General features: G+C 41.2%; 1 protein-coding gene across 4 annotated transcripts in view; it reads right to left on the bottom strand.

The window, feature by feature from the left end:
* Positions 1-26,293, bottom strand: part of Ptger3 (prostaglandin E receptor 3) — a 144,982-nt gene that overhangs the window by 48,205 nt on the left and 70,484 nt on the right. Inside the window, exons 3-5 of one of the 4 annotated variants that reach the window (XM_039101758.2) lie at positions 22,356-22,444; positions 20,825-20,900; positions 18,504-19,377 (exon numbers count right to left, since the gene is read on the bottom strand). The exons of 1 other annotated variant lie outside the window; for it this stretch is intronic. In XM_039101758.2, coding sequence (XP_038957686.1) covers positions 19,297-19,377; positions 20,825-20,900; positions 22,356-22,444 — 246 coding nt within the window. In that variant the 3' untranslated portion in view covers positions 18,504-19,296. 4 annotated transcript variants of the gene reach the window in all.

The following is a 26,293-nucleotide window of genomic DNA, read 5'->3' as shown; positions in this document are numbered from 1 at the left end:
GTGACTGAGGGCTGATCTGAGGGGAATCGTGTAGTTGGGTGAATGGTAATGGCAATGGTGGATGTTAGAGCTGAAGAACTGGCAAGGACATTGGTCCTGAGACTTGCCAAAGAGTTTTGCTGACATTGGCACACTCTAATCTGAGCGGGTCGGATTCGAGTCAGCTTGTCAATACTATCTCTTACTGTTTGAGGTGATTAGGAAATGAATATGCAAGTTGAAGACACTGCTGATAAAAGTTCGGAAAAACCAGAAATGAAATTAAAATTCCAGTAAAAAAAAGAAGTTAAACTTGCAAAAAAATGTAAACATTTAATCCTTTCCGCCCCCCCCCACACACATCAGAGTCAACTTAGTAGTAGTATCTTTATTTACAAATAGAAAAAAATTAATAAACAGCATAAACCAGTAGGACTTATCAGGTGTTATGTCTAGAAGGTAAGTCATGAAATTTACATGTTTTAGCTCTCTGTGGAACAGAGGCCACCTTTGAGAACTTGTATGTTTGGTTTCCTCTCATGCTTTAAGTTTGATTTTGTTGGAAACCTGTGACTGCCAGTGTAGCATCTGCTTCCCCTTAAGGGTGGGGAAGCTCTGCTTAATGAGTTCATGGTGAGAGAAGCTTGTAAGCTGGAAGGGTGAGAAGTGTCACACGCCCTGGCTAGACTTTTCATTTGTCACCCACAGTATTATGGACTCTGCCTCTTCAGATAGAGGGACACCTGTTCATTTAAAAATAAACCTTCACAGTCCTGGGTGAGCTTCCTTTAAAGGACATCACTGCTGGGGTAACAGTTTCTATGACAACACACTCCCCATCTCTGCAGCTAAAGGTCAACATGGGTCTTATGGAATTTTAGAAATAAGTATTTTGCAATTGCAAGATTTGGTGTCAGAATATGCTATATCCAATCCCCAAGATTAGATACTTGGTTTAAAAACACACAGCCTTGTTTTATTGGAGGGGTCACCAAATTGCCCAAGCACTCCAGGTACATTCCTTCTACACAAAAGAAGTCAAATATGCCCATTGAGGCTGCAGCATCATCCTGTATCTGGACATTTTCCCCCTGCCTGGAGCAACAGTCTTGGCAGTTCTGAACCCACCCTGCCATCCAGGCCTGAACTGGGTCATAAGTAACCAACTTGTTTTTGCAACTTTGCTAAAAATATGCCCAGATCTGCCCCTGTTTAAAACAGCCTGGTTGCTGGTAAGCTTCCCTTTGCCTAGTCACTTAGCCCTAAGGTAAGTGGGCTTGGTGTTGCAGAAAAGAACACAGAACCTGCTCATTGTCTTTATTTTGTGTTTCTGATGCCGTGCAGGTGTGGGTTCACACTGCTTAGAACATTGCATTTCTTCTTTTCCTCTTTCTCTCTTGGCACGGACTTCCTCTCAAGTTGACAGCGTGTGGTGGGTATGTTGCTGAACCATTCTGGAGTCTCCCCCTTGCCATGTGAGGACATCTAGTGAGGTTTGAATCTCTTCTTATGTGGCTTTAGCCTGTCCACCCAGTCCTAGCACATGCTCATGTAGGACCTGGGACCTACAACATTTGAAAACAGGAAGACTTCAGTTGTGTGTGTTATGGTCTCTGTCTCTTGTAGCCTGGTCTTAATAGGCACATTCAGGATAAGAAGGACTCACAGATTTCCAGATGAAGGAATTCTAGACTGACAAAAGGTGAGGATTCTGGTTATATTTGAGTGGTCCTGGTGGTCCTTATGCCTCCCTCACCCTCTGAGTTGAGTCTTCTTGTTAAACAGTGTCAGGACACTCAACTGTATATGTCTTTTGAGACAGGTTTTAGAAAAGATTTAAGGGAACTTGTTGCATTTGCTCTAAGTGCCATGAGAAGTTGACAGGGACTTCAGGGAACCATAAGGGGTGAGGGTACCATTGCCATGTGTCTGAGGAGCTCCTGAGAGGTGGCAGAGCCTCAGCTGATCTTCACATTGATCCCCACAGCCATCTGCAGAGGCCGTGAGATCTCTGCTGCAGGAAAATGAATGGCTGCTCAAGGCTTTTAAGTCACCCACTTCGTACAGAGTAAGCGGAGAAGTTCTGACCCCAAACTAGTACCTCTGGTATCAATCTAATTATCCTCTCTCCCCTTACTATTGAATTTTTTTGTGTCTAGACAAGAAAATTCAATATTGTCTAGGCAATATCTCACTCTCAGAGAGTGAAGACAGTTCTTCTTAGTCATGTAGTGGGAAAGTATAATTCTGTTTTCTATATTTAGCCAAAGACTAAAAAAAAAAGGAATGAAAAGAAGGGAGAAAATAAACTATAAATAGTCTCTTAAAATGATGTGAAGGTGGTGATGTCCAGAGAGAGCTATATTCAGGCCAAGAATATCCTTACCTATGCCTACAAGAAGGAAGAAATAGAAATGGACAAGTCTGTTCAAAACATCATGTCTATCAGAAATTCTCAGTGGGTTCTTATAACTGATGCAATTCCAAGCTGCCTTAAGGCAGGAAGTAAAGGAACATCAAGACTAATTAAAGGTTACTAAGGGGGCTGGGGATTTAGCTCAGTGGTAGAGCGCTTGCCTAGGAAGCGCAAGGCCCTGGGTTCGGTCCCCAGCTCCGAAAAAAAGAACCAAAAAAAAAAAAGTTACTAAGTTCTAAATATCAGTGACATCTTAAAAGTTACATTCAACACAGGATATAGGTTGAAACATAGGAATGCAGCCCTGTGATATCAGTACCCAGGGTGTAGATCAGAGGATCTTGAGTTCATGGGCCTGAGCTACAGGGTGAGGTCCTGTCTCAAGACAGACAGGTAGACGGATAGATGGGTGGACAGCCAGACAAACAGACAGAACTTGAGACCAGGCAAGTGGATTTGAATTCTAATGTGGTTATGTATAGCTACTGACCTTGGGTAAGTAAATGGATCTCCCAAGGTAAAGACAGATCCTGAAATGGAAGTGTACAGTAGTAATCTAGAAAGGTAACAACGAGAGAGGGGAGGGGGCAGGAAGCATCTGTTCAATGTGATTTAAAAGTTCCACACCATGTGAATCTAGAGTCTCTGATTCCTATTTCCAATAGGAATACAGGACAGAGACAAGAAAGAGAAAAAGGGATATGGAAAAGAAAAGGAGAGGAGACATTGGGGAAGAAGAGAATGGGGGAACCATTTCCAACAACATATGTCGGAAGGATCTTGACTGGGTCTTGTTATTTGTAGCATCTAAAGGAGTGTTTTCCACAGCACTAGCATATGCTGCTTCTGCAAACTTTGGGGAAGGCCAATTTGAAGAATGTATTTGCCCATCTTTTACTTTTCAGTGTGTGGTGCTGGAAAGTGACCTCAGGGTCTTGCACATGCTAGATGAGTTCTCTGTCACTGACAACTGCAACCCCAACCATGCTCAGCCTGGTATCAGATTATGGCTCTCTGGCGTTGGCCAAACACCATGGTGACTGGGAATATAGCATGGTGTGTAGATACAGAAAAAAATTTTACAAATATGCCCTAGGTGTCATTTTTTCCAAAAGCACTTGAGCCCACACTTAGAACACAGTGAATGTCTTTCTAATCACTATTTCCCCTCTAAAAGTGGGGAGCAGAGTCTGTAAACATGGTGTTGAAATGGAGAACAACTGAGGGATAGACACCCACAAACTACAAGTTACGTGAGATCAGCAGAATGTGCACTAGAGACAGAGAACGGCTTTCTGTGTGGCCGTCAGGAGCTCTAAGAAGCCACCAAGGCTCCAGGAAGAATTCATTTTGGAGGCTGGAGAGGCTGAGGAGGCAGATGATCATGCTCAAGAAGAGACTCTGGTCTGTGATCGTAGTTTAGCTGTGAAAAAGCGCAGAGTTGTTGGTTATATCCCAAACAAGCTAGAGAAAAGGAGACAATAATGGAGCTCTCCAGTCTCTGCATCCAGGAAGCTGTGTACTCAGAGCCCTATATAAGAGGTCTTACAAATCTTTAGTTGTCTTCCTTGAAGTATGCAACATCAGCTTCCCTTCAAACTTCAGTCCCTACACAAGTAAATGGCTCTGATTTGGAACCTATCAGGAATAAGTCTGACATTTAAAGCTGTGATATCAACTAGAATTTAAAACTTGAAGAATTTGTAGAACTCCCTGTCTTCCCAAGCATGAAACACACTTAAGAACACTCTTAAATTAATTTGGTCATTTAAAATATGACATTAATAACAAAACTCCTTTTCTACCACACACTTATGAAATGTGTATTATTTATTTTTATGGGGTAACATTCCAGGTATTTTGGAGTCAAATGCATGATTACTTTTGAATTTTCTATCTTTTTTAAAAAAAAATTTATTAGATATATTTCTTACATTTCAAATGTTATTCCCCTTTCCGCTTTCCTGTCCATAAGCTCCCAGTCCCTCCCCTTCCCCTCCCACATACAGGTATTCCCCCTATAAATCCCATTTATTGCCACCCCCCATATTCTCCTGCACTGGGGGTCCAAACTTGGCAAGGGCTTCCCCTTCCCCTGGTGCCCCAACAAGGCTATTCTCTGCTACATATGCAGTTGGAGCCCTGGGTCAGTCCATGTATAGCCTTTGGGTAGTGGTTTAGTCCCTGGAAGCTCTGGTTGGTTGGCATTGTTGTTATGGGGTTGCAAGCTCCTACAACTCTTTCAATACTTCCTCTAATTCCCCAAAAAAGGGGGTCCTGTTCTCAGTTCAGTGGTTTGCTGCTAGCATTGACCTCTGTATTGGACATGCTCTGGATTTGTCTCTCAGGAGAGATTTATATCCAGCCCCTTTCAGCATGCATTTTGTAGCTTCATCAATCTTATCTAGTTTTGGTGGCTGTGTGTCTGTCTGTGTGTGTGTGTGTGTGTGTGTGTGTGTGTGTGTGTATATATATATATATATATGGGCCACATGTGTGTCAGGCTCTGAATGGCTGAATGTGTGTCACTGCTCTAAACTTGGCTTCCATATTTCCTCCTATGGATATTTTTCCCTCTTTTAAGAAGGAGTAGGAGTATCCGCATTTTGGTCATCTTACTTCTTGAGCTTCCTGTGGTCTGTGGATTGCATCTTGGGTAATTCGAACTTTTTGACTAATATCCACTTATCAATGAATACATACCATGTGTGTTTTTCTGTGATTGAGTAACCTCACTCATGATGATATTTTCTAGTTCATTCCATTTGCTTATGAATTTCATGAAGTCATTGTTTTTGATAGCTGAGTAGTATTCCACTGTATAGATGTACCACATTTTTTGAATCCATTCCTCTGTTGAAGGGCATCTGGGTTCTTTCCAACTCCTGGCTATTATAAATAAGGCTGCTATAGTGAAGCATGTGTCTTTGTTATATGTTGGAGTATCTTTTGGGTATCTGCCCAAGAGGGGTATAGCTGGATCCTCAGGTAGAGGAATGTCCAATTTTCTGAGGATTCTCCAGACTGATTTCCAGAGTGGTTCTACCAGTTTGCAATCCCACCAACAATGGAGGAGTGTTCCTCTTTTTCCACATCCTCGCCAGCATCTGATGTCCTCTGAGTTTTTGATCTTAGCCATTCTGACTGGTGTGAGGTGGAATCTCAGGGTTGTTTTGATTTGCATTTCCCTGATGACTAAGAATGTTGAACATTTCTTTAGGTGATTTTTGGCCATTTGATAATCCTCAGGTGAAAATATTTTGTTTAGCTCTATACCCCATCTTTTCCATCTTTATTAAATTGGGTATTTCTTATTTACATTTCAAATGTTATTTCCTTTCCCGGTTTCCCTGCCAACATCCCTTAACCCCTCTCCCTCCCATTCTATATGGGTGTTTCCCTCCCAATCCTCCCCTCCAATTACCACCCTCCCCCAACAATACTTTTCACTAGGGATCCAGCCTTGGCAGGATCAAGGGGTTCCCCTTCCACTGGTGCCCTTACTAGGCTATTTATTGCTACCAATGACATTGGAGCCTAGGGTCAGTTCATGTATAGTCTTTGGGTAGTGGCTTAGTCACTGGAAGCGCTGGTTGCTTGGCATTGTTGTTCATATGGGGTCTCGAGCCCCTTCAAGCTCTTCCAGTTCTTTCTCTGATTCCTTCAACGGGGGTCCTGTACTCAGTTCAGTGGTTTGCTGCTGGCATTCACCAATGAATTTGCTGTATTCTGGCTGTCTCTCAGGAGAGATCTACATCCGGTTCCTGTCAGCCTGCACTTCTTTGCTTCATCCATCTTATCTAATTGGGTGGCTGTATATGTATGGGCCACATGTGGGGCAGGCTCTAAATGGGCATTCAGCCTCTGTTCAAGACTTTGCCTCCCTATTTCCTCCCAAGGTTATTCTTGTTCCCCTTTTAAAGAAGGAGTGAAACGTTTGCATTTTGGTCATCCTTCTTGAGTTTCATGTGTTCTGTGCATCTAGGGTAATTCGAGCATTTGGGCTAATAGCCACTTATCAATGAGTGCATACCATGTGTGTTTTTCTGTGATTGGGTTACCTCACTCAAGATGATATTTTCCAGTTCGATCCATTTGCCTATGAATTTCATAAAGTCATTGTTTTTGATACCTGAGTAATATTCCATTGTGTAGATGTACCACATTTTCTGTATCCATTCCTCTGTTGAAGGGCATCTGGGTTCTTTCCAGCTTCTGGCTATTATAAATAAGGCTGCTATGAACATAGTGGAGCATGTATCTTTGTTATATGTTGGAGCATCTTTTGGGTATATGCCCAAGAGAGGTATAGCTGGGTCCTCAGGTAATGCAATGTCCAATTTTCTGAGGAACCTCCAGACTGATTTCCACAATGGTTTCTGTACCTCATTTTTAATAGGGTTATTTGGCTCTCTGGAGTCTAACTTCTTGAGTTCTTTGCATATTTTGGATATAAGCCCTCTAAGATGTAGGATTGGTAAAGATCTTCCCCAATCTGTTGGTTGCTGTTTTATCCTAATGACAGTGTCTTTTGCTTTACAAAAGTTTGCAGTTTTATAAGATCCCATTTGTCGACTCTTGATCTTAAAGCATGAGCCACTGGTGTTTTGTTCAGGAAATTTTCTCCAGTGCCCATGTGTTCGAGACTCTTCCCCACTTTTTCTTCTATTAGTTTGAGTGTATCTGGTTTGATGTGGAGGTCCTTGATCCACTTGGACTTAAGCTTTGTACATGGTGATAAGAATGGATCGATTTGCATTCTTCTACATGCTGCCCTCCAGTTGAACCAGCACCATTTGTTGAAAATGCTATATTTCTTCCATTGGATAGTTTTAGCTCCTTTGTCAAAGATCAAGTGGCTATAGGTGTGTGGTTTCATTTCTGGGTCTTCAATTCTGTTCCACTGATCTATCTGCCTGTCTCTGTATCAATACTATACAGTTTTTATGACTATTGCTCTGTAATACTGCTTGAAGTCAGGGATAGTGATTCCCCCAGAAATTCTTTTATTGTTGAGTATAGTTTTCACTATCCTGGGTTTTTTGTTATTCCAAATGAATTTGCAAATCACTCTTTCTAGCTCTATAAATAATTGAGTAGGAATTTTGATGAGGATTGCATTGAATCTGTGGATTGCTTTTGGCAAAATGGCAATCTTTACTATATTAATCCTGCCAATCCACGAGCATGGAAGATCTTTCCATCTTCTGAGATCTTCCTCAATTTCTTTCTTCAGAGACTTGAAGTTCTTGTCATACAGATCTTTCACTTGCTTGGTTAAAGTCACACCAAGATATTTTATGTTATTTGGGACTATTGTGAAGGGTGTCATTTCCTTTATTTCGTTCCCAGCCTGTTTATCCTTTGAGTAGAGGAAGGCTACTGGTTTGTTTGAGTTAATTTTATGCCCCAACACTTTGCTGAAGCTGTTTATCAGGTTTAGTAGTTCTCTGGTGGAACTTTTGGAGTCACTTAAATATACTATCATATCATCTGCAAATAGTGATATTTTGATTTTTTCCTTTCCAATCTATATCCCTTTGATCTCCTTTCGCTGTCTGATTGCTCTGGCTAGGACTTCGAGTACTATATTGAATAAGTAGGGAGAGAGTGGGCAGCCTTGTCTAGTCCCTGATTTTAGCGGGATTGCTTCAAGTTTCTCTCCATTTAGTTTGATGTTAACTACTGGTGTGCTGTATATTGCTTTTACTATGTTTAGATATGGGCCTTGAATTCCTGATATTTACGGGACTTTTATCATGAAGGGGTGTTGAATTTTTTCAAATGTTTTCTCAGCATCTAATGAAATGACCACGTGGTTCTTATCTTTGAGTTTGTTTATATAGTAGATTACATTGATGGATTTTCGTATATTAAACCATCCCTGCATCCCTAGGATGAAGCCTAGTTGATCATGATGGATGATCGTTTTGATGTGTTCTTGGATTCAGTTGGCAAGAATTTTATTGAGTATTTTTGCGTCAATACTCATAAGGGAAATTGGTCTGAAGTTCTCTTTCTTTGTTGGGTGTTTGTGTGGTTTAGGTATAAGAGTAATTGTGGCTTCACAGAAGGAATTTGGTAGTGCTCCATCTGTTTCAATTTTGTCTATTTTAACTGCAGCCAAGGATGTCATAGAATGCTGGAATTTTTATTCCACTCTCACATCCATTATATCCTACAAGCAATCTTCATGGCAGGTTTTGTGAACAATAATTGGCCCTTCAGTGATGAGTTTCATTCTTCCTCCTTGAACCCCGATGAAGTGTAAGGGCATATAAACTTACTTCCCAATATAGAAGGCCCTAATCCAATTTTGCTGAGGTTGTATAACCAGGAGACCTTTGAGCAAGAATATTGTGAGATGTGAAGGCAGAGCGTGATATACCTCCAAACCAAGAACTTTACAGGGTGTTACTGAGGCTGGAACAGATCATGAAACACACTTTTTCTCATGGCCAATGGTAGAAGCCAAATGTCCCAAAGCCTTGGTCTTAGACTTTTGATCTCCAACACTGTGAGGCTAAGTAGTATCTGTTTACGTTACTCAGTGGTTCTCTGTCCCAGCAACCACAGTCAACTAAACACCTTTCCCTGTGAGTCTGGCAGATAGTCTTCCCACACTGTGTTCTATCTCTGCCCTACTCTAGTGCACAATGTTTACTCTTAGTGGCCTCAAGAGTCAGTCTGAAAACTGAGGGCCATTTTACAAATGGGCATTGTTCCTTCTTGCTCTGGCCTTCTAAAGGACGAGGAAGGAGGTCAAGACTGTTTCTCCTCCCCTGGAAAACCCTCAAAATGATGTGTAACTATTATCTGGATGAATTCCAATATTGAGACTCATGTGCTGGAGGTGAGAGCCTAGGCCTTTAAGTGATCAGAGCCAGGGTGTACCCCAGTGGCATCACAAGATGTCAGCCAGAGACATTTGGGTAGAGGAATAAGAAGTCTCTTTGATATTGAGGTGGGAGAGGCTGCTGCAGATTAAGAGACATACTGAAGTCAAGCCACTTCTTAGAAAATAGAAAGGGAGGCATTGATGACAGAAGGGCAGCGAGCAGCACCTTGACTCCTGAGGGAATCTGTAGCTTTTCCTTGGTTCCTTCTCTCAGGATCACATTTGACAAGGGAGTGGATTTGAGGCGGTTCACATGAACAGGTTGCTGACAGCCACTATGAGAGGCTCTTACTCAGTAGGTCTGAAATGGTACCTTCCAGCCAGTGCTAAGGTACAGGTCAAAGTATGATGATTAAGAACACACTGGGGCTGGAGAGATGGCTCAGCTGTTAAAGGGTAGGCTCACAACAAAATATAAGAACACACTGTAATTATGATGCAGGCCTTCCCAGTAGGAAGAATCATCTGGGGAAAATTCATTTGATAAAAACGCAAAATTTCAGACTCCATACCAAACTGACTCACAACCTCAAGAGAAGCCAGACTCTGGTCTAAACAGCCCTGAGTGACTTGTGTAAGTGATAGGTTTGGTGATATCATATTTAATCCCCATGAGCTCCCTTAAGCATCTATCATTTTTCTGATTGGCGCAAATCTGTCTTGTAATCTAGTATGGTGAGAGTGTTATCCAGAAATCCTGAGGGATGCCCTATTGTACATCATGTAAGGATGGTTTGGACATCAAGACAGCTGGGATTGTTGTTTCTGTTCACATTTTTATGTTTAGTTGCTGTATGACATTCTGTTCTTTCTTTTATTAGTAAGGATTTGTTGAGTGCAAGCTCCTAACAGACACATCAGACAGTGGGAAGAAGGCAGTCCTCACCTTGAACTGTAAGAATGATAGGCAGATGAACCCACAAATCATAATGCAGAGGTTTTTGGGTTTTTCTTTTTTAAGGAAAGAAACTGAGTTAGTGTATGCAGTAGTTGAGTGCTTGTTTAGCAAGCAGGAGGCCCTAAGCTTGATTTCAGTTAGCAAAGAGAGAAAAAGATCCCTTGGAGGAGAGTTAGGATATTCCACATAGGAATAAGGAGGGAGTGCCCCGTGTTTAGAGACAGCAGGTGCAAGTTATCTTCACTAGACAACAAGATGGAGATACAAGAGAGAGGGCTGTAGAAACCTCCATGGGGTGCATTCCCTGGTTTAAATTTTATCCTGAATCTCATGGGAAAACAATGCAAATATTAAGAAAGAAAATCACAGGCAGGCTTGAAATTGTGAATAAAACATGGCTCTGGTAGCAGATGTAGAAGATGATCCGAGGATCCAAGATTAGAAGTCAGCCCCTGTCAGGGTCATTCAGGTGGGTAATGAAGGAGGCTCAGAGTGGATCCTGGTGGAGACAGAACTGAGAGGACTGTGCTGAACTGAGTATTTAGTGAGCTCTGGAAAACAGATGCGTTCGAGATTTTATTTCTTCTTCCCAAGGCCACCTACCTTTCCCCCATATTTCCTTAGTATGACATTTACCTCCTTACATTCATATCCTTTACCTCCCAAGCCCCAGCCACACCTTTCTCACTTGCTTTAGAACACTCAGCGAGCTATTTATAACTGTTTATAGAGCTCTTTATAACTGTTTAGAGTTATTTATAACTATTTATTGTGAGTCATTTACAGCTATTTATAGAGAGATTATCACGCCACAAGACTGATTAAATCTTCCAATTTTTATCATCCTCCTGGCTTTTATCTTTCACTGATGTTGGGAACCTTTGCCCAGCTTCATGCTAACACATCACTGACATGGGTTCTTTGTACATATCCCCCTTCTCTCAACCCTCAGAGCACACACCCCCTCCCTCCAGCCACTGGCCAGATCATTTCAGTGATTATTTCTCATGCTCTAATATATAACTGGAAACTTGAGTTGTTTTCCCAAAGTGTTGCTCTAGACACATTACATGTGTAACTCTAAGGCCCTGACATAAATTTGGCATTCAAGCTAAAAGTTAAACTGACAAACCATGTAAAGCCATAACTGTCATTCACCAAAGGATTAAACTAAACACTGGCACTCATTTGACAACACCTGATGCGCTTATTTATGAAAACAAATCACTGCACTATAGTCTAAAACCCTTTAAAATGTGTCCTTTCTCTTGTTCTCTTAGATGCTCCCTTTATCTTTTATACCTTGTATCCTCTGCCTTCTGTGGCTAAAATTCACAGGTGTCAAGAAAAGGCATAAACCCAGGTAAATGTTCTCTTACACATAGACCTGCATTTATTCACTTTCTATAAGCATAGTTACCCCATAATAAAACACATTCATGATTGCTTTCTGAAAGAATCATGCCCAAACTTAAAGACTGCCCCAGTGGTCCAAGGTCAAAGAGGGCATATGTAAGGCACATTCTATCGGTAAGTTGTCATATGCTATATGTTTATTCAGAAGCAAGTTGCATAAGCCAGTTGCTCCTTCCACTACAGACTCAAGCTTGTTTGTGTCAAGAGTCTTCCAACCCTGTCCGGAGTCAGGCTGGTCCATGGCTTTGCAGTAGGGAGGGGAAGAACAGCCAATGGTTTCAAACATTAAAACAAAACAGAACCTATGCCCTTAAGAATGTCATTTCCAACCAAGATTAGCATTGTTTATCCCATATGAAAATGTCTACAGTGGGAATGGGAACCTTATCCACAGAAAGAAAGCTCATTAGGAACTCCAGCTGATTCCCCAGCTTCTCCAGTTGGTGTCTGGAAGATATTGTAAAGCATTTAGTTTAATCACAGAATCTTTCTCCCATTGGCTGTTTCACTTGGAAGTCTCACTCAAAGGGACCATCTACTCTGCCTGGGAGAACTTGGGAACTCCATCTGTCTGCTTCAGCAGGGATCCCTCAGTCTCCTTCTGCTGGGTGTTTGTAAGCCCCAATATGATGATGTCCCTTTTGCTTGTTGTCTCAGTTGTGCTCCCTCAGTCATCTCTGCTGGATGCTATGAGCACTGAGTCTGATATTTGGCTCAGCTGTTTCTCTTTATATGCTTCTGACTTGCACTCTTACCTTCTTTTGCTATGTGGCGAATAAACTCATTCATTCAAAACCCAGAGCACAGTTCTTGTAGATCACTCTGGGCTGGGTAGACAAGAAGCTAGAGGGTAAAAGCCCAGGAGGTCTTCAGCATCACTCACATGTGCTACAGTGAGATCGTGGACAACCGTGTCTTCAGTGGTTACTTCTGCATGTCTGGTTCCAGCAGCACTGAGTCCATTGGATCACAAGGTTTGTAAAGCACAGGCTCTGCCCTCAGGAAACTCATGACACGGCCAGTATTAAAAAACAGCTATAAAGGTTATTAGAATGGGTTTCACACAAATTACCTTTATATAAAAAAAAATCAGATAATGGAAACCAAACCTTAAGACTTGGATAAAACAAGAACCACTTTCATCTACATTGTGTGCCTAGATTTTAAAAATCAACAAAACATTTAGTAAACCTTGGATTCCTGAAACGCATATACACAAATGTTTCAAGACACCAAGGATATAGTTAAGTCATCATAGTAACTACAGCAGAGTGAACAGAACCTTAAGACACCCACATTATGACAGCTATCTTAATATGCCTCAAATACATTCCTAACTATTGAGGGTATGGAAAGGCAGTGTTACTTTAAATACATTCTATAGTTTTCTTATAACTTTCATTTCATGTTTTTCTTAATTTTTGGCTTTTCTTATAAATAACGAAAGAGCAGACCAACTAAACTCTGAGTTTTTATACATTTTGTCGCTACTCTAAATAACTGCAAGACATGTATCTACACATACCTATCCAGGGTAATAGATCTACCTTTCTCTATCTTCCTGTGGAGACTGTAACAAATACAGTTTCTAATGAAAGCCAAGTCTCCCGAGACAAGCACAGATGCTTCCTGTTGCCAGGTCCTGAGGACAGGCTTAAAAACTTTCCTCTTATCCTGGCCTCATACTGCAGAAGCAGCCTAAAGGATATTTACTTTACTTGTTTTGATTTGCACTGGTTTGTGCTGGTGCAAGAGGACAGTAGTCCTCCTGCAGGAAGCAATCACAGAACAAATTACATGCAATATACTACACAGGACACAGTAGACATATGTAACATGCAATATGTCACACATAATAACTTACATATGTGTAATACATTATAAAGGGCCATTAACACGATTCATGTAGTATCTTATACAAGTATCTTACATATATCCAATACATAATATATTACAAAGAACCCAGTACATGCATGTGAAAAGGAGCAAGAACGCACGTCTACACATCCACTTAGCATATTAATGTTGCACAGTTTTGTATGTCTAACCCTAAGCTTTGTGACTGGTCTTACGATTGGTTTAAACCTACTGATCAATTCCACCAGGGTAGCAGCTGAGTGGGACTTGTTTCATTTGGAGGATTAGCCCTTGTTGTAACCGTATAGCATATGGATGAGAGTGTTTACTGATGATATTGATGATGATGGCCTTAAAAATTAATTGACATGTCACCAAACCACAGCACGAGTAAACATTATAGGAACTCAGCATTTCAGGTGAATCCAGTCAGCAATAGTAATTTATCTGAACTAAAAACCAAAGTATCTTTGAACTCTTCAGTTTTGCTGAAAACCTAAAACTGCACTGAAAATGAACAAAAGGAGCACTACCTAATCTGTTCTTTGAAGCCACAGTTATGCTTATACCTAAACCACACAAAGACCCTACAAAGAAAGAGATCTTCAGACCAATTTCCTTTCATGAATATCAATGCAAAAATACTCAATAAAATTCTTGCAAACTGAATCCAAGAACACATCAAAATAATCATCCATCATGATCAAGTAGGCTTCATCCCAGGGAGGCAAGGGTGGTTCAATATATGGAAATCCATCAACATATTCCACTATATAAACAAACTCAAGGAAAAAAAACACATGATAATTTCATTAGGTGTTGAGAAAGCATTTGACAAAATTCAACAACCCTTCATGATAAAAGTCCTGGAAAGATCAGGAATTCAAGGCCCATGCCTAAACATAGTAAAAGCCATATACAGCAAACCAGTAGCCAACATCAAACTAAATGGAGGAAAACTTGAAGCAATCCCACTACAATCAGGGACTTGACAAGTCTGCCCACTCTCCCTACCTATTAAATATAGTACTCAAAGTCCTAGACAGAGCAATTAGACAACAAAAGGAGGTCAAATGGATACAAATTGGAAAGGAAGAAGTCAAAATATCACTATTTGCAGATGATATAATAGTAAAATTAAGTGACCCCCAAAAATTCCACAAGAGAACTCCTCCAGCTGATAACTTTAGCAAAGTGGCTGGGTATAAATTTAAATCAAACAAATCAGTAGCCTTCCCTACTCAAAAGATAAACAGGCTGAGAAAGAAATTAGGGAAATTACACCCTTCACAATAGTCACAAATAATATAAAATACCTTGGTGTGACTCTAACCAAGCAAGTGAAAGATCTGTATGACAAGAACTTCAAGTCTCTGAAGAAAAAAATCGAAGATGATCTCAGAAGATCTCAGAAGAATCCTGCTCATGGATTGGCTGGATAAATGTAGTAAAAATGGCCATCTTGCTGAAAGCAATCTACAGATCCAATGTAATCCCCATCAAAATTCCAACTCAATTCTTCATAGAGTTAGAAAGAACAATTTTCAAATTCATATAGAATAACAAAAAACCCAGGATAGCCAAAACTATTCTCAACAATAAAAGAACCTCTGAGGGAATCACCATCCCTAACTTCAAGCTGTATTACAGAGCAATAGTGAAAAAAAGTATGGAATTTGTACAGAGACAGACAGGAAGACCAGTGGGATAGATTTGAAGACCCAGAAATGAACCCACATACCTATGGTCACTTGATCTTTGACAAAGGACCTAAAACCATCCAATGGAGAAAAGAGAGTGTTTTCAACAAATGGTGTTGGTTCAACTGGGGGTCAGCATGTAGAAGAATGCAGATCGATCCATTCTTATCACCATGTACAAGGCTTAAGTCCAAGTGGATCAAGGACCTCCACATCAAACCAGATACACTCAAACTACTAGAAGAGAAAGTGGGGAAGAGACTCAAACACATGGGCACTGGGGAAAATTTCCTGAACAGAACACCAATGGCTTATGCTTTAAGATCAACAGTAGACAAATGGGACCTCATAAAACTGCAAAGCTTCTGTAAAGCAAAGGACACTGTCATTAGGACAAAACCAACAGATTGGGGAAGATCTTTACCAATCCTACATCCAATAGAGGGCTAATATCTATTATATACTAAGAACTCAAGAAGTTAAAATCCAGAGAATTAACCCTATTAAAAATGGGGTACTGAAAAAAATGGGGTACCGAGCTAAACAAAGAATTATTAACTGAGGAATATTGAATGTCCGAGAAGCACCTAAAAAAATGTTCAACATCCTTAGTCATCAGGGACATGCAAATGAAAACAACTCTGAGATTCAATTTCACACCAGTCAGAATGGCTAATATCAAAAATTCAGGTGACCGCAGATGCTGGTGAAGATGTGGAGAACACTCCTCCATTGTTGGTGCGATTGTAAACTGGTACAACCACTCTGCAAATTAGTCTGGAGATTCCTTAGAAAATTTGACATAGTAATACCTGAGGACCCAGCTATACCTCTCTTAGGCATATAGCCAAAAGATGCTCCAACATATAACAAGGACACGTGCTCCACTATGTTCATAGCCGCCTTATTTATAATAGCCAGAAGCTAGAAGGAACCTAGATGTCCTTCAAGAGAGGAATGGATACAGAAAATGTGGTACATCTACACAATGGAGTTCTGAGTAGCTATTAAAAACAATGACTTTGTGCAATTCTTTGGCAAAAGAATGGAACTAGAAAAAAAAATCATCCTGAGTGAGGTAACCCAATCACAAAAGAACATACATTGTATGTACTCACTGATAAGTGGATATTAGCCCAAAAGCCCAGATTACCCAAGATACAATTCACAAATAACATGAAGCTCAAGAAGAAGGAAGACCAGAGTGTGGATGCTTCAGTCCTTCTTAGAAGGGGAACAAAATACTCATGTGAGAAAATATGGAGACAAAGTGTGGAGCAGAGACTGAAGCAAAGGCCATCCAGAGATTGCCCCACCTGAGGATATATCCCATATACAGTCAGCAAACCCAGACACTATTGGGGATGCCAAGAAGTACATGCTGACAGGAGCCTGATATAGCTGTCTCCTGAGAGGCTCTGCCAGAGCCTGACAAATACAGAGGGGGTGCTTGTAGCCAACCACTGGACTCAGAATAGGGTCTCCAATGGAGGAGTTAGAAAAAGGACTGAAGGAGCTGAAGGGGTTTGTAACTCTATAGGAAGAACGACATCAATAAACCAACCAGACACCGCCCCCCACCTAGAAGCCCTCCTCAGAACTCCCAGGGACTAAACCACCAACCAAAGAGTACACATGGAAGGACCCATGGCTCCAGCTGCATATGGCCTTCTTAGACATCAAAGTTAGGAGAGAACCTTGGTCCTGTGAAGGCTGTATGCCCCAGTGCAGGGGAATGTCAGGCAGGGAAGTGGGAGGGAGTGGCTGGGTAGGTAGGGGAACACCCTCATAAAAGGAAGGGGAGGGGAGATGGGATAGGGGGTTTCTGGAGGAGAAAACAGGAAAGAGGATAACATTTGAAATGTAAATACAGAAAATATCCAATAAAAGAAAAAGCAAACAAACAAAACAAAACAAAGAAACAAAAAACCAGCATCATGCTTTCTCTCATCAAAATTCACAGCAATCACAAGAAGGCCAGTCTGGTGTCTGAGAATCACCATCACCTTTGTCAAGCATTTCCAGTTACTGCAATATTATTACTTTTGCATAAGGAGGTTTACATTATTGCATTGAACTTGTTTGTTTGGATACAGATGCATTTAAATCAGAAAGTTAACATGAAACTTCCTCAGCTGAATGGTTATATGGAAGCAGCTTCCCACCAAATTCCTTTCTATTATAAACTGGGAGTCCTGTGTGTAAATGTCACCCCGTGGATAATTTACTAGGTATCAAACATGATAATATGACACTAGGAGGTTGCTAAAGAAAATATAAGAGAAGGGGCTCCTAGACACTGTTTTTCAGGGAAAAATGACATGCCCAATGAAATTGCTTAAGGAACAGTGTGGTGTAATACCATGGGCTTTGAGTAGTGTCAGGACCAGGGTACATTCGAGGACACACAAAGGTGTGAATTGTCCGAGGACCAAGATAAGGTGAGAAGGTGGGAATTGGGAAAGTTCTGTAGAGCTAAAATGATGACAAGGTTCTACAGATAACCATACATACATTAGAAGTGGGTTCTGCCCATGACATTCAATCCTACGAGGTAAAGAAGTCAGTCTGAAGTTGAACTGAAAGTTCATATTGAGCACTTTGAAATAGTTCTAAACACTGTCATGCCTAACTGGTATCTAGCACATTACATACACTTCCTAGATAGTGTGGCAATAACCTTATGGGAAATATGTTTTCGGTTCATAGATGGGTTCATTTGAGACCCAGGGGGGACGTGCAGAAGGTTTCTCAAGGGCACAGGGACTTTTCATGGTGTATCAAGAGTCAAATCCAACTTGGCATCAAAGACCACGCAGCTGCTACACCATCCAGTCCTATCAGTGGAATGCCATTGCAGTGAATGTTAGCGATGAGACTTGTGGAGAACTGTTCAGAGCCCTCTCTTGTGACAATGAAACAGTAGATGACTGTTTGATACCCACAGAAGTGAGAGGTGGGCATTCCTCTGATGATGGTGTTTACCCTGTGCTCAGTGATGGCCACTGAACTTAAATCTGAGAAGGAAATGGATTCAAAATAAAGCAGTGGGAGTTGACGGCCGATTCACGGAAGGTGTCGTTTAGTTATAGGTGGATGGACTGAGAATGGATGCCCGGTTCAGGATGAAATTACACATCCCAGAGAAGTGGCAGTGTGGCATAGCAGTGCCTAAGCAGACACTGAGTATCTGCTGAAGTAAGAGCTGGACTGGGGGAAGAGGGGCGGAGTCCGAATGTGAGGTGGAAGAAGGAAGAACAGATTGTCGGACTGACAAGCACGTAAGTGTGTACCAGATGGGAGCTATCAAATAACACAAGTATTTTTCAAAGTCCACTATTTCAATGCAGACAAAATCATTTTATTTCATAAAAAAAAGTCACAGACTTAGATGTAGAATAACTGTCACTTAGTAATTTTGCCCTCTCCCCCCTCTTGATTGTGCTGCCTGAGCACAAATTATGAGAAATCTTAAGTAGATAGTAATTCAAAAATAACGTCGAACTGGAATGGTGATTAGCTGGTTTTCCTTCTTAACGGCTCTCACTGAACACTTAGTCACCTAGCTTTGGAACTATTAGTGACACCTGGAATGTGTCTTTAGCTAAACTTCTCCCTTTAAGAAACGGAGAAATCATGTCGTGGTTCCTGAATTACTGGGGGGCCAGTAGTTAAATTAGAAACCTTGTTTCCCAGTCTCACTGAGAAGGACACAGTTCTGTGGTGCCCTACACCTGCTTGGCAAAAAACACTTGCCTTCTCGTGCAGGGTTTTTTATCTTGTGCAGCTCATGGCATGCTAGGTGGACATTTGCTGTCAACACATTGACGCTTCACTGTTAAAAAGCTATGCTGCTTTTTCAGATCTATGTAGTAGAAGCAGACTATCAAATACATGAAGGTATCCATGTCCATAAAGGTTCTGGAAGCTGGAGATGGAGGCACTTCTGCACTGAGTCTCTCTGTGCTGCTCTATGCAGTCTTGCCCCCCTTCTTAAGTGCAGAGTCCTTCACAGGAACCAGCTAATGGCCAGACTTTCAGATTATCATAAGAAAGCTTGTCTCGGTGTGTTTAATGGCAAGGAAAACTTAAAATATGAGGCCGAAAGAAGATACAATCCAAAATGATTCAGTTATCCTTCCCTGGGGGAAGAAATTCTCATACTCAGGGAAGCAGGTATTGCAATGAAACTCCGCTTCAGGTTGTTCATCATCTGTTAAAACAGAGAGAGAACTGTGAGTATGTTAGGAAAGATTGTTAATATGTTTGTGTGTAAAAATGAAAGCAGCACATAAATAAGAAATCCATGTGTCGTGTACAGGCAAAACAGGTGTGCAGAAATTAGGTGTGTTTCATAAATAAAGCCAATTATGGGTCCATCAGATACAGTTTAGCACACAAGTCCCAATAAGTATATAATTGTGATTTTAAAAGTAGGAAGAGTGTCATCCAGTACCTCGTAAAATACAGACTCCCACCAACCCGACAAAGTCTTCTGCTAGGTAAGACAATGTGTCAGTGCTTGAAGTAGACTGCTTCGAGAAGCAACTCACTCACAGAATTTCAAATCTCTAATTCTTTTTAGAAGACATTTTGACTGCATGTGGTTTTCAAGAGCGTTATAGCTCACACATAGCACACTCCTTGAACATCTTCTTAAGCTGAAAGAAAATGCGAGCGTAAGAAGAAGCAATCTCGTGGCTGAGTGTGATGCCTGTAATTCCAGCACTCAGGAGGCTGAGAGAAGAGAATCTGGAATTCAAGGCAATTGGCTCCCTAGAGTTTGAGGTTGTCTAGGACTGCAGAAGACCCTGCCAAACTAACTAACTAACTAACTAACTAACTAAAACAACAACAAACCACACCGACTAAAAAAGGCAGCAACTACAAATGCCTTCACATTCTGTCTTGCAATTACAGTGTAGATACTTGCCATGGTGCCCAGGGTAATTGCAGATCCTGGTTGAGGGAGCTGCTGTGTGCTCCTTGATAAGCTCTTGTGTATACAATATATTAACTTTCTAAAATATTTGCAAATAGTCTTAGAAGTGCATATTTTACATTAAAGAAACAAGAACAATGTTCTTTCAAAGCACATGTAGTAAACGCCTAAAAATGTATGCCATAGACGTACCAGACAGACTTTTTAGAGTGTACAGAGAGAAACTAGAGAGATGGCTCAGCAGTTAAGAGCACTTTCTGCTATTGCAGAAGTTCTGAATTCAGTCAGTTCCAAGCTTTGCTATTGGGTACCTCATAATCACCTCTAACTCCAGTTCCAAGGGATCCTTTGCCCTCTACTGGCTTCTGCAGGCATCTGTACTCACATAGACACACAGACACATACACACTGAGACACACATATACACACACATGCACATGCAAATAGGAGCACACGCACACACACATAAACATACACACTCGTGCACACACACACATGCATGCACACAACACATGCACCACCAAACATGCACATGCACCCATGCCTGTACATACACTCACACAGACACATGCACCAGACATATAGCTAACAAATTATTTTTTAATAACCTTGCAGATACACTCACACAGACACATGTGTAGACATAAACACACTAAAAAATGATTTTTAAAAAGCCTAAGACGAAACTAATAACAACAAAAAGATGGAAATAAGTTACCCTCTGTCTTCCCTTCATGCCACTTAACAATAGAGAGACACAATGTGCCCAGGATAGCAATTTGATCTCACAGATGCTAAATAAAGGACATGGAGGAAAAAGAAATTGTTGGTTTCATGACATTTAGAAATACTTAGTTTAGTTTGTGTGTATTCGTATGTATATGTGGAGTGCGTATTTGTGTTCTTGTGCACTTATACATATAAGTATGGTGCCCTTAGAGTCCAGAAGAAGGAAGAGGGAGTCAGATCCCTGAAGTTAGAGTTGCAGGCAGTTGTAAGTCCCCTAACATGGGTGCTGAGAACTAAGCCCAGGTCCAGTACAAGAGGTGTCTGTGTTCTGAACCACTGAGCTATCCCCACAGCTCCAGTCTTATAACTTTTAAGCTTTTCCATAGTCCAACAGCATAATTTTGCTGGTATAGTTCCCAACTTCATAAAAATCATATTTAGTTTCTTTTCCTGAAAGATTGAGGTGATTCCCCATCATCACAATCAGGAGGTGATAAAGGGCAAAGACATTAAACTCTTGAACATCCACATTCATAGTAACACTGTGTACTGAGAAGGGGTATTTTCAGAGAATGAAACAAAGCACGCTGGCTTTCGACTTAATAAACCAAATGTACTGTCATTAAAAACAATAAGACCCTTCCCTTCATACCCTCTCTTTTGGATATAGGCTATAGACCAAAATCAAGCTGGTAGACTTCATTTAGTCTACCTGTGGCTCTGGAGTCCCTAACAGACATGGCAAAGAGTGTTGGGGAAGAACTGATGCTCTAAATTTAAGAGTCATTTTGGTCTTCACTGTGATCTGTTTTCTAGAGTGCTCATTCTCCAAAGGACACAGTTCATACAAATCAAATCAAATCCAAAGAGGAACTGAGAATGAGCTAGCCATGTGGCAGAAACATTGGGTTCTGGTGTCTAATTAAGACATTGACCCAGACATAAGACACTTGTTATTCATCTTATTATGAACACTCAGTGACACGGTAGAGATGTTGATTTGCCAGGAGACCAAGCTGGAACCAGTCTCAGCTGGCCCTCAGTAAAAGGAAATGTCTGAAGAGTTTTATTTTTCTGGATTAAGGTGTGATAACGTCCAGTTGTGTGTGAGAGAAAGTGTGTGTGTGTGCATTTGTGAGTGTGTGTGTGTGAGGGGGGGAGCAGTGGACAATCTCGAGTGCTGGTCCCCAAGAAACTTTCACTTTTTCATTGAGATGTGACTCTGGGACTTGACGGTGTAGGCCAGTCTAGCTGGCCAGTGAACTTCAGAGACTCTCCTGTCTCCCTCTCTCATCTCTCCTTCACTGAGATAGGTACACATCACACTCGTCTTTTGACATGGGTTATACTGGTAGAACGAAGGTCCTCATGCTTGAAGCAAGCACTAACAGGCTGAGCCATCTTCTCAGCCCTTACTACACATTTTAATTCTCAGAGATACTTTTGCCTTGGTAGCACTGCTGAGACTTGAGCCGAGGGCTAGGAAGCCTCTCCGTCAAGCATGCAGCCTTCCATCTCACCTTTCTAGCTGGTCACTCCACATCAGGACTGAGGAGCCTGGGCAGGGCAAGGAGGTAGAGCTGGAAGCATAGTTGGTGTGGTCCCTGATCTGTGAACAGACAGAGGTGTCAGAGGACAAAGCTACTGACTTTGGCTCTCTTCATCAAATTATGCTCCTTCAACAATGTTGGAAGAAACCCAAAGCTCACACATGGACGAACACTGGTCATGAGAAAAAAAGAAATATGCTTTAGATTATCTTCCCAAGACCATCATACTTCTACCATCGTGCTGAAAACTTAAGACTCAGATTCTACTTCCTCCATGTCCACATCTGAAATGACTTCTAAATCTACACAGTGGCGACCTCAGCACGTGTTCAGCCCTGAATCAAAATGCCTGCAATACAATGGTCTAGAGTCTGCTCCTTACAGCTTAAACTTTCTCATCACTTCTGATTACTCTTAGGAGAAGACTGGAATTCTTAACTAGATATCAACAAACTCTGTTTGGTTTAGCCTCTAGCTGAAAGATTAGCCTCATTTTAAGCATCCCCCTGCTCTGGTATCCTTAGTCTCCACTAGTTACCCTTGAGTGGTACTAACTGAGGCACCCTCTTTCCTCTCAGGGTCTTTGTACCTATTGGTTCATCCTTGCTCCCGTTAGCTGGCTAACTCCTACTCATCCTATAGATCTCGATCTGAAAGCTTGCTTCTTTGTGGCACCATGCAGGACTTTTCCATTATTTAATGTCTGCTGTTAGTCTCTTCGGGAATTTGTTGTTGGACACCAGTGGGCTTTATGAGTATTTGGTACTAAGGGTGAAAGTTCACACAGGAGAGGAATGTCTGCTTTTATTTGCTGCTGTTTCTATGACCTGTAGGTCATGACAGTAAGGGTTTATGGCATAAAGGATGCTGCTAAATTGATGCCTAGCACCTACTCTTAGCAGCAGTGGCAAAGTGCAGCCTAATTCATTGGATGCTGCTGAGAAACTAAAAGACTTCTCATGCTGAAAACATATTTCTCTGTAATTTTCTTACAAGGAGAAGAATAAAATATGAAACTGTTTTGCTGCCCAGAATGTAGGCTTATTCTCAATAAAATCATCGGGACCAGCTGGGACAGCACACCTGTGGGAAACACATGACATCCCTTAGCTTGTCAAGTGAACACTCTGGCTGAGTGAAGGAAACTGGCAAGTTCAGGAAATGGGTGAACTCGTCAGGAAAGTGTGTCTGGATACCTGTGGCATGTCTTTCTTACAATTCCAGAGAAAACAGGAGATCAGTAACATTTTCCACTCAAACACAACTCTGGGTTGGGAACAAACATGGTTTCCCATTTCTCCTTCCAGGTCCTCAGAACCCCCTTTCATTCTTGAAGCTGAAGAAATCCCATCTGGTTGGGTGGGTTCTGACATTAGCCAGCCTTGAGGATCCTTTTGATGGCATTAGGCTAATGGGTCCTTGTTTCATGATGTAAATACACTCGAGCTTGCCACATTTGTTGGCACACTTTAGCAGTAGGCAAGGTTCAGAATCTGGTATCAAACGGCAGAAGAACACTGCTGTGTGGGGCTGAGACAGTATGGACCAATCCCTGTCCATCCATTCAGGCCCACAGTTCATGCACCTAACACAAGTCATGAACTTGGAACAGTGAGGTGTTAGTGTGAGCTCATTAATTGTAACATGTTCACCTCCATGCTTAGGACAGAGAGCATAGGTGTGATTGTGAGTGAGGGAAAGTGGATAAAAGCTTTCACTTCCCAATTCTGCTGTAAACTACCACAGAAACAAGCATGGTTATTGAAATGGTTCTATATGGTTACAGCTTTTTTTTTTTAACAATGGTTGATTGATAGATGGTTTAACCCAATAATGGCTTTCCTGGTAATGGCTTATCATCCATATTTTTCTTCTCTCAAATACATCTATACCATTTTTAAGACAAACATCAATAAGTTCTAAAGACCTTTCAGTTTTGTTGCAACCAGATAGAGCCTTTGGGCACCCAAGGCACTTAAAGTGCCACCAAGTGGCTTCAAGCATTCCTGTGGATCTTTGTCCTGCCTCTGAGCTCCATGCCACCCCTGCTACCCTCCCCCACAGAGTGAGGCATGTGTAGGAACAGGAAGAACTCTGGAAAAGAAGCAAGACATCAGCCAGTGCCAGATATACACTTTGGCAAACTTTGCTTAGCTGTGAATGGGAGGGCTGCCATTGCATTGAATGGGGCACTCTTGGAAGGGAGTCCTGTGAAAAGCAGTCTTCTCTGACCACTTGTGATCTACTCACCTTAGCTAGGGGCTAAGCTTTTAGACTATGCTAGGAAGCGGTATTTACAAGTTCATTGGCATTTGGGAGGCAGAGGCAGGCAGAGGCAGGCAAAAGCAGGAGACTGGAAGTGTATGGCCAGCCTGGAACTTATTTAGGGTAGAGGAAATGGTAGATGGAGACATTCATCTTAAGTCTACCCTACATTCATGGTACCAGACTCTTGATTTTAATATCATTTTGTGTTTAATTCCTCAAATGTCTCCTGTGGCATCTCCAAAATGGTATGAGAAGCTGCAAATGGGCCTCTCAGACACTTCTGCTCTCCACCCTGGAGTTCAGCCTTTGTGCTACCCAAGAACTTCCTAGACCAAAGCCCCTCACTCTGGCTTTGGGTAAGCTCGTAGGATGGCCAAGTGTCTCCACACCACCAAATGTAATCTACCCAGTTCTCTCTGAGTATAAGAGACCAAAGTTTTCTGTTAAAAGTATACCTTACCGCTTATCTGAAAGTCATATTTCTAGACGTTTTCTGGTAGAGTTTTTATGGAAGTCTTATATACAATATATCATTTAAAATATGGAAAAAACCTGTAACTCATGATGAATATCAAGGGCAGTTTTTAAGAATCCAGATGAAATACCTAACACTATCTACCCAAGGTCAGTTTCCTTGTGGTGACTGTGTTGACATACACTTGCAGATACTTTTACACAACCAGTACTGAATCTTCTCTGTGGGTGTCCTGTGAACCCTGTGGGTTGCTGGAGCTTTGACTGGGGTGATTGACCCCTCCATTTGCACTCCCTCTGTCTATGAGGTGCTGTAGTTAGAGGGCTCTGTCTGTGTGCTCATCAGTTAGCTGACTTATTCCATCCACTTACCTACTCCTGACACCTCAGTGCCAGGATTGTATGCATTGACATTAGCTTCATGTTTTGAAGAGCTCTGAGAAGAAACTTCTAGAATTCTCTCCCAACATCTCTAGTCACCTATGTTTTTATTATAATCATACTTCTCCCATAGCTCCCTCTTCTGCCTCCTGTTCACTGGCTTTCAACCCATTTTGGATATGACATATTCTCTTTGATTCCTTTGTTAAAAAAGCAACCATAATTATTAAATACCTTTCCCCTGACAGACACTGTTATAAAGATCTTACCAATATTAAGTCACTGAATTTATCATTATCTTCCCTTGACTCTGGGGGAAACTGAGACATAGATAAGTAGTAGCCCAGGGTTACCTACAAAAGGTGACAGAGCTTGGCTCAAAACACATATGTATAATGATACATTACCAACTTATAGCTAATATATCATGTATACATTGCTTCCTCTTACGGCCATCACTGGATTTCACTCAATATTAATAAAAATTGATCTGTCAGTAACTTTCAATGTTTGTTACCACTACTGGTACTGCAGTTGTCAAGGTAAGTATATCTATGATATAAATTAAGCTCTAAAGTGTAGAAACTTAGCCCTTCCTTTCTGTATAAAAATAATAAAACCTTATTATCTGGAATGAACACATTTTTCTGATGAAGGATAGAGTAAATTTTTTCATGATACTAGGGAGAGAAATTATTCCTTTGGTCAATTAATAATTAATAACTAAACATACATGATAGACATGAAATTAAAGGAATATTTTGGGATGTTGAAATGGAAATCCA

This window comes from Rattus norvegicus, chromosome 2, assembly GCF_036323735.1.
Source record: "Rattus norvegicus strain BN/NHsdMcwi chromosome 2, GRCr8, whole genome shotgun sequence".
Taxonomy (NCBI): domain Eukaryota; kingdom Metazoa; phylum Chordata; class Mammalia; order Rodentia; family Muridae; genus Rattus; species Rattus norvegicus.
This window is presented reverse-complemented; position numbering and strand designations above follow the sequence as displayed.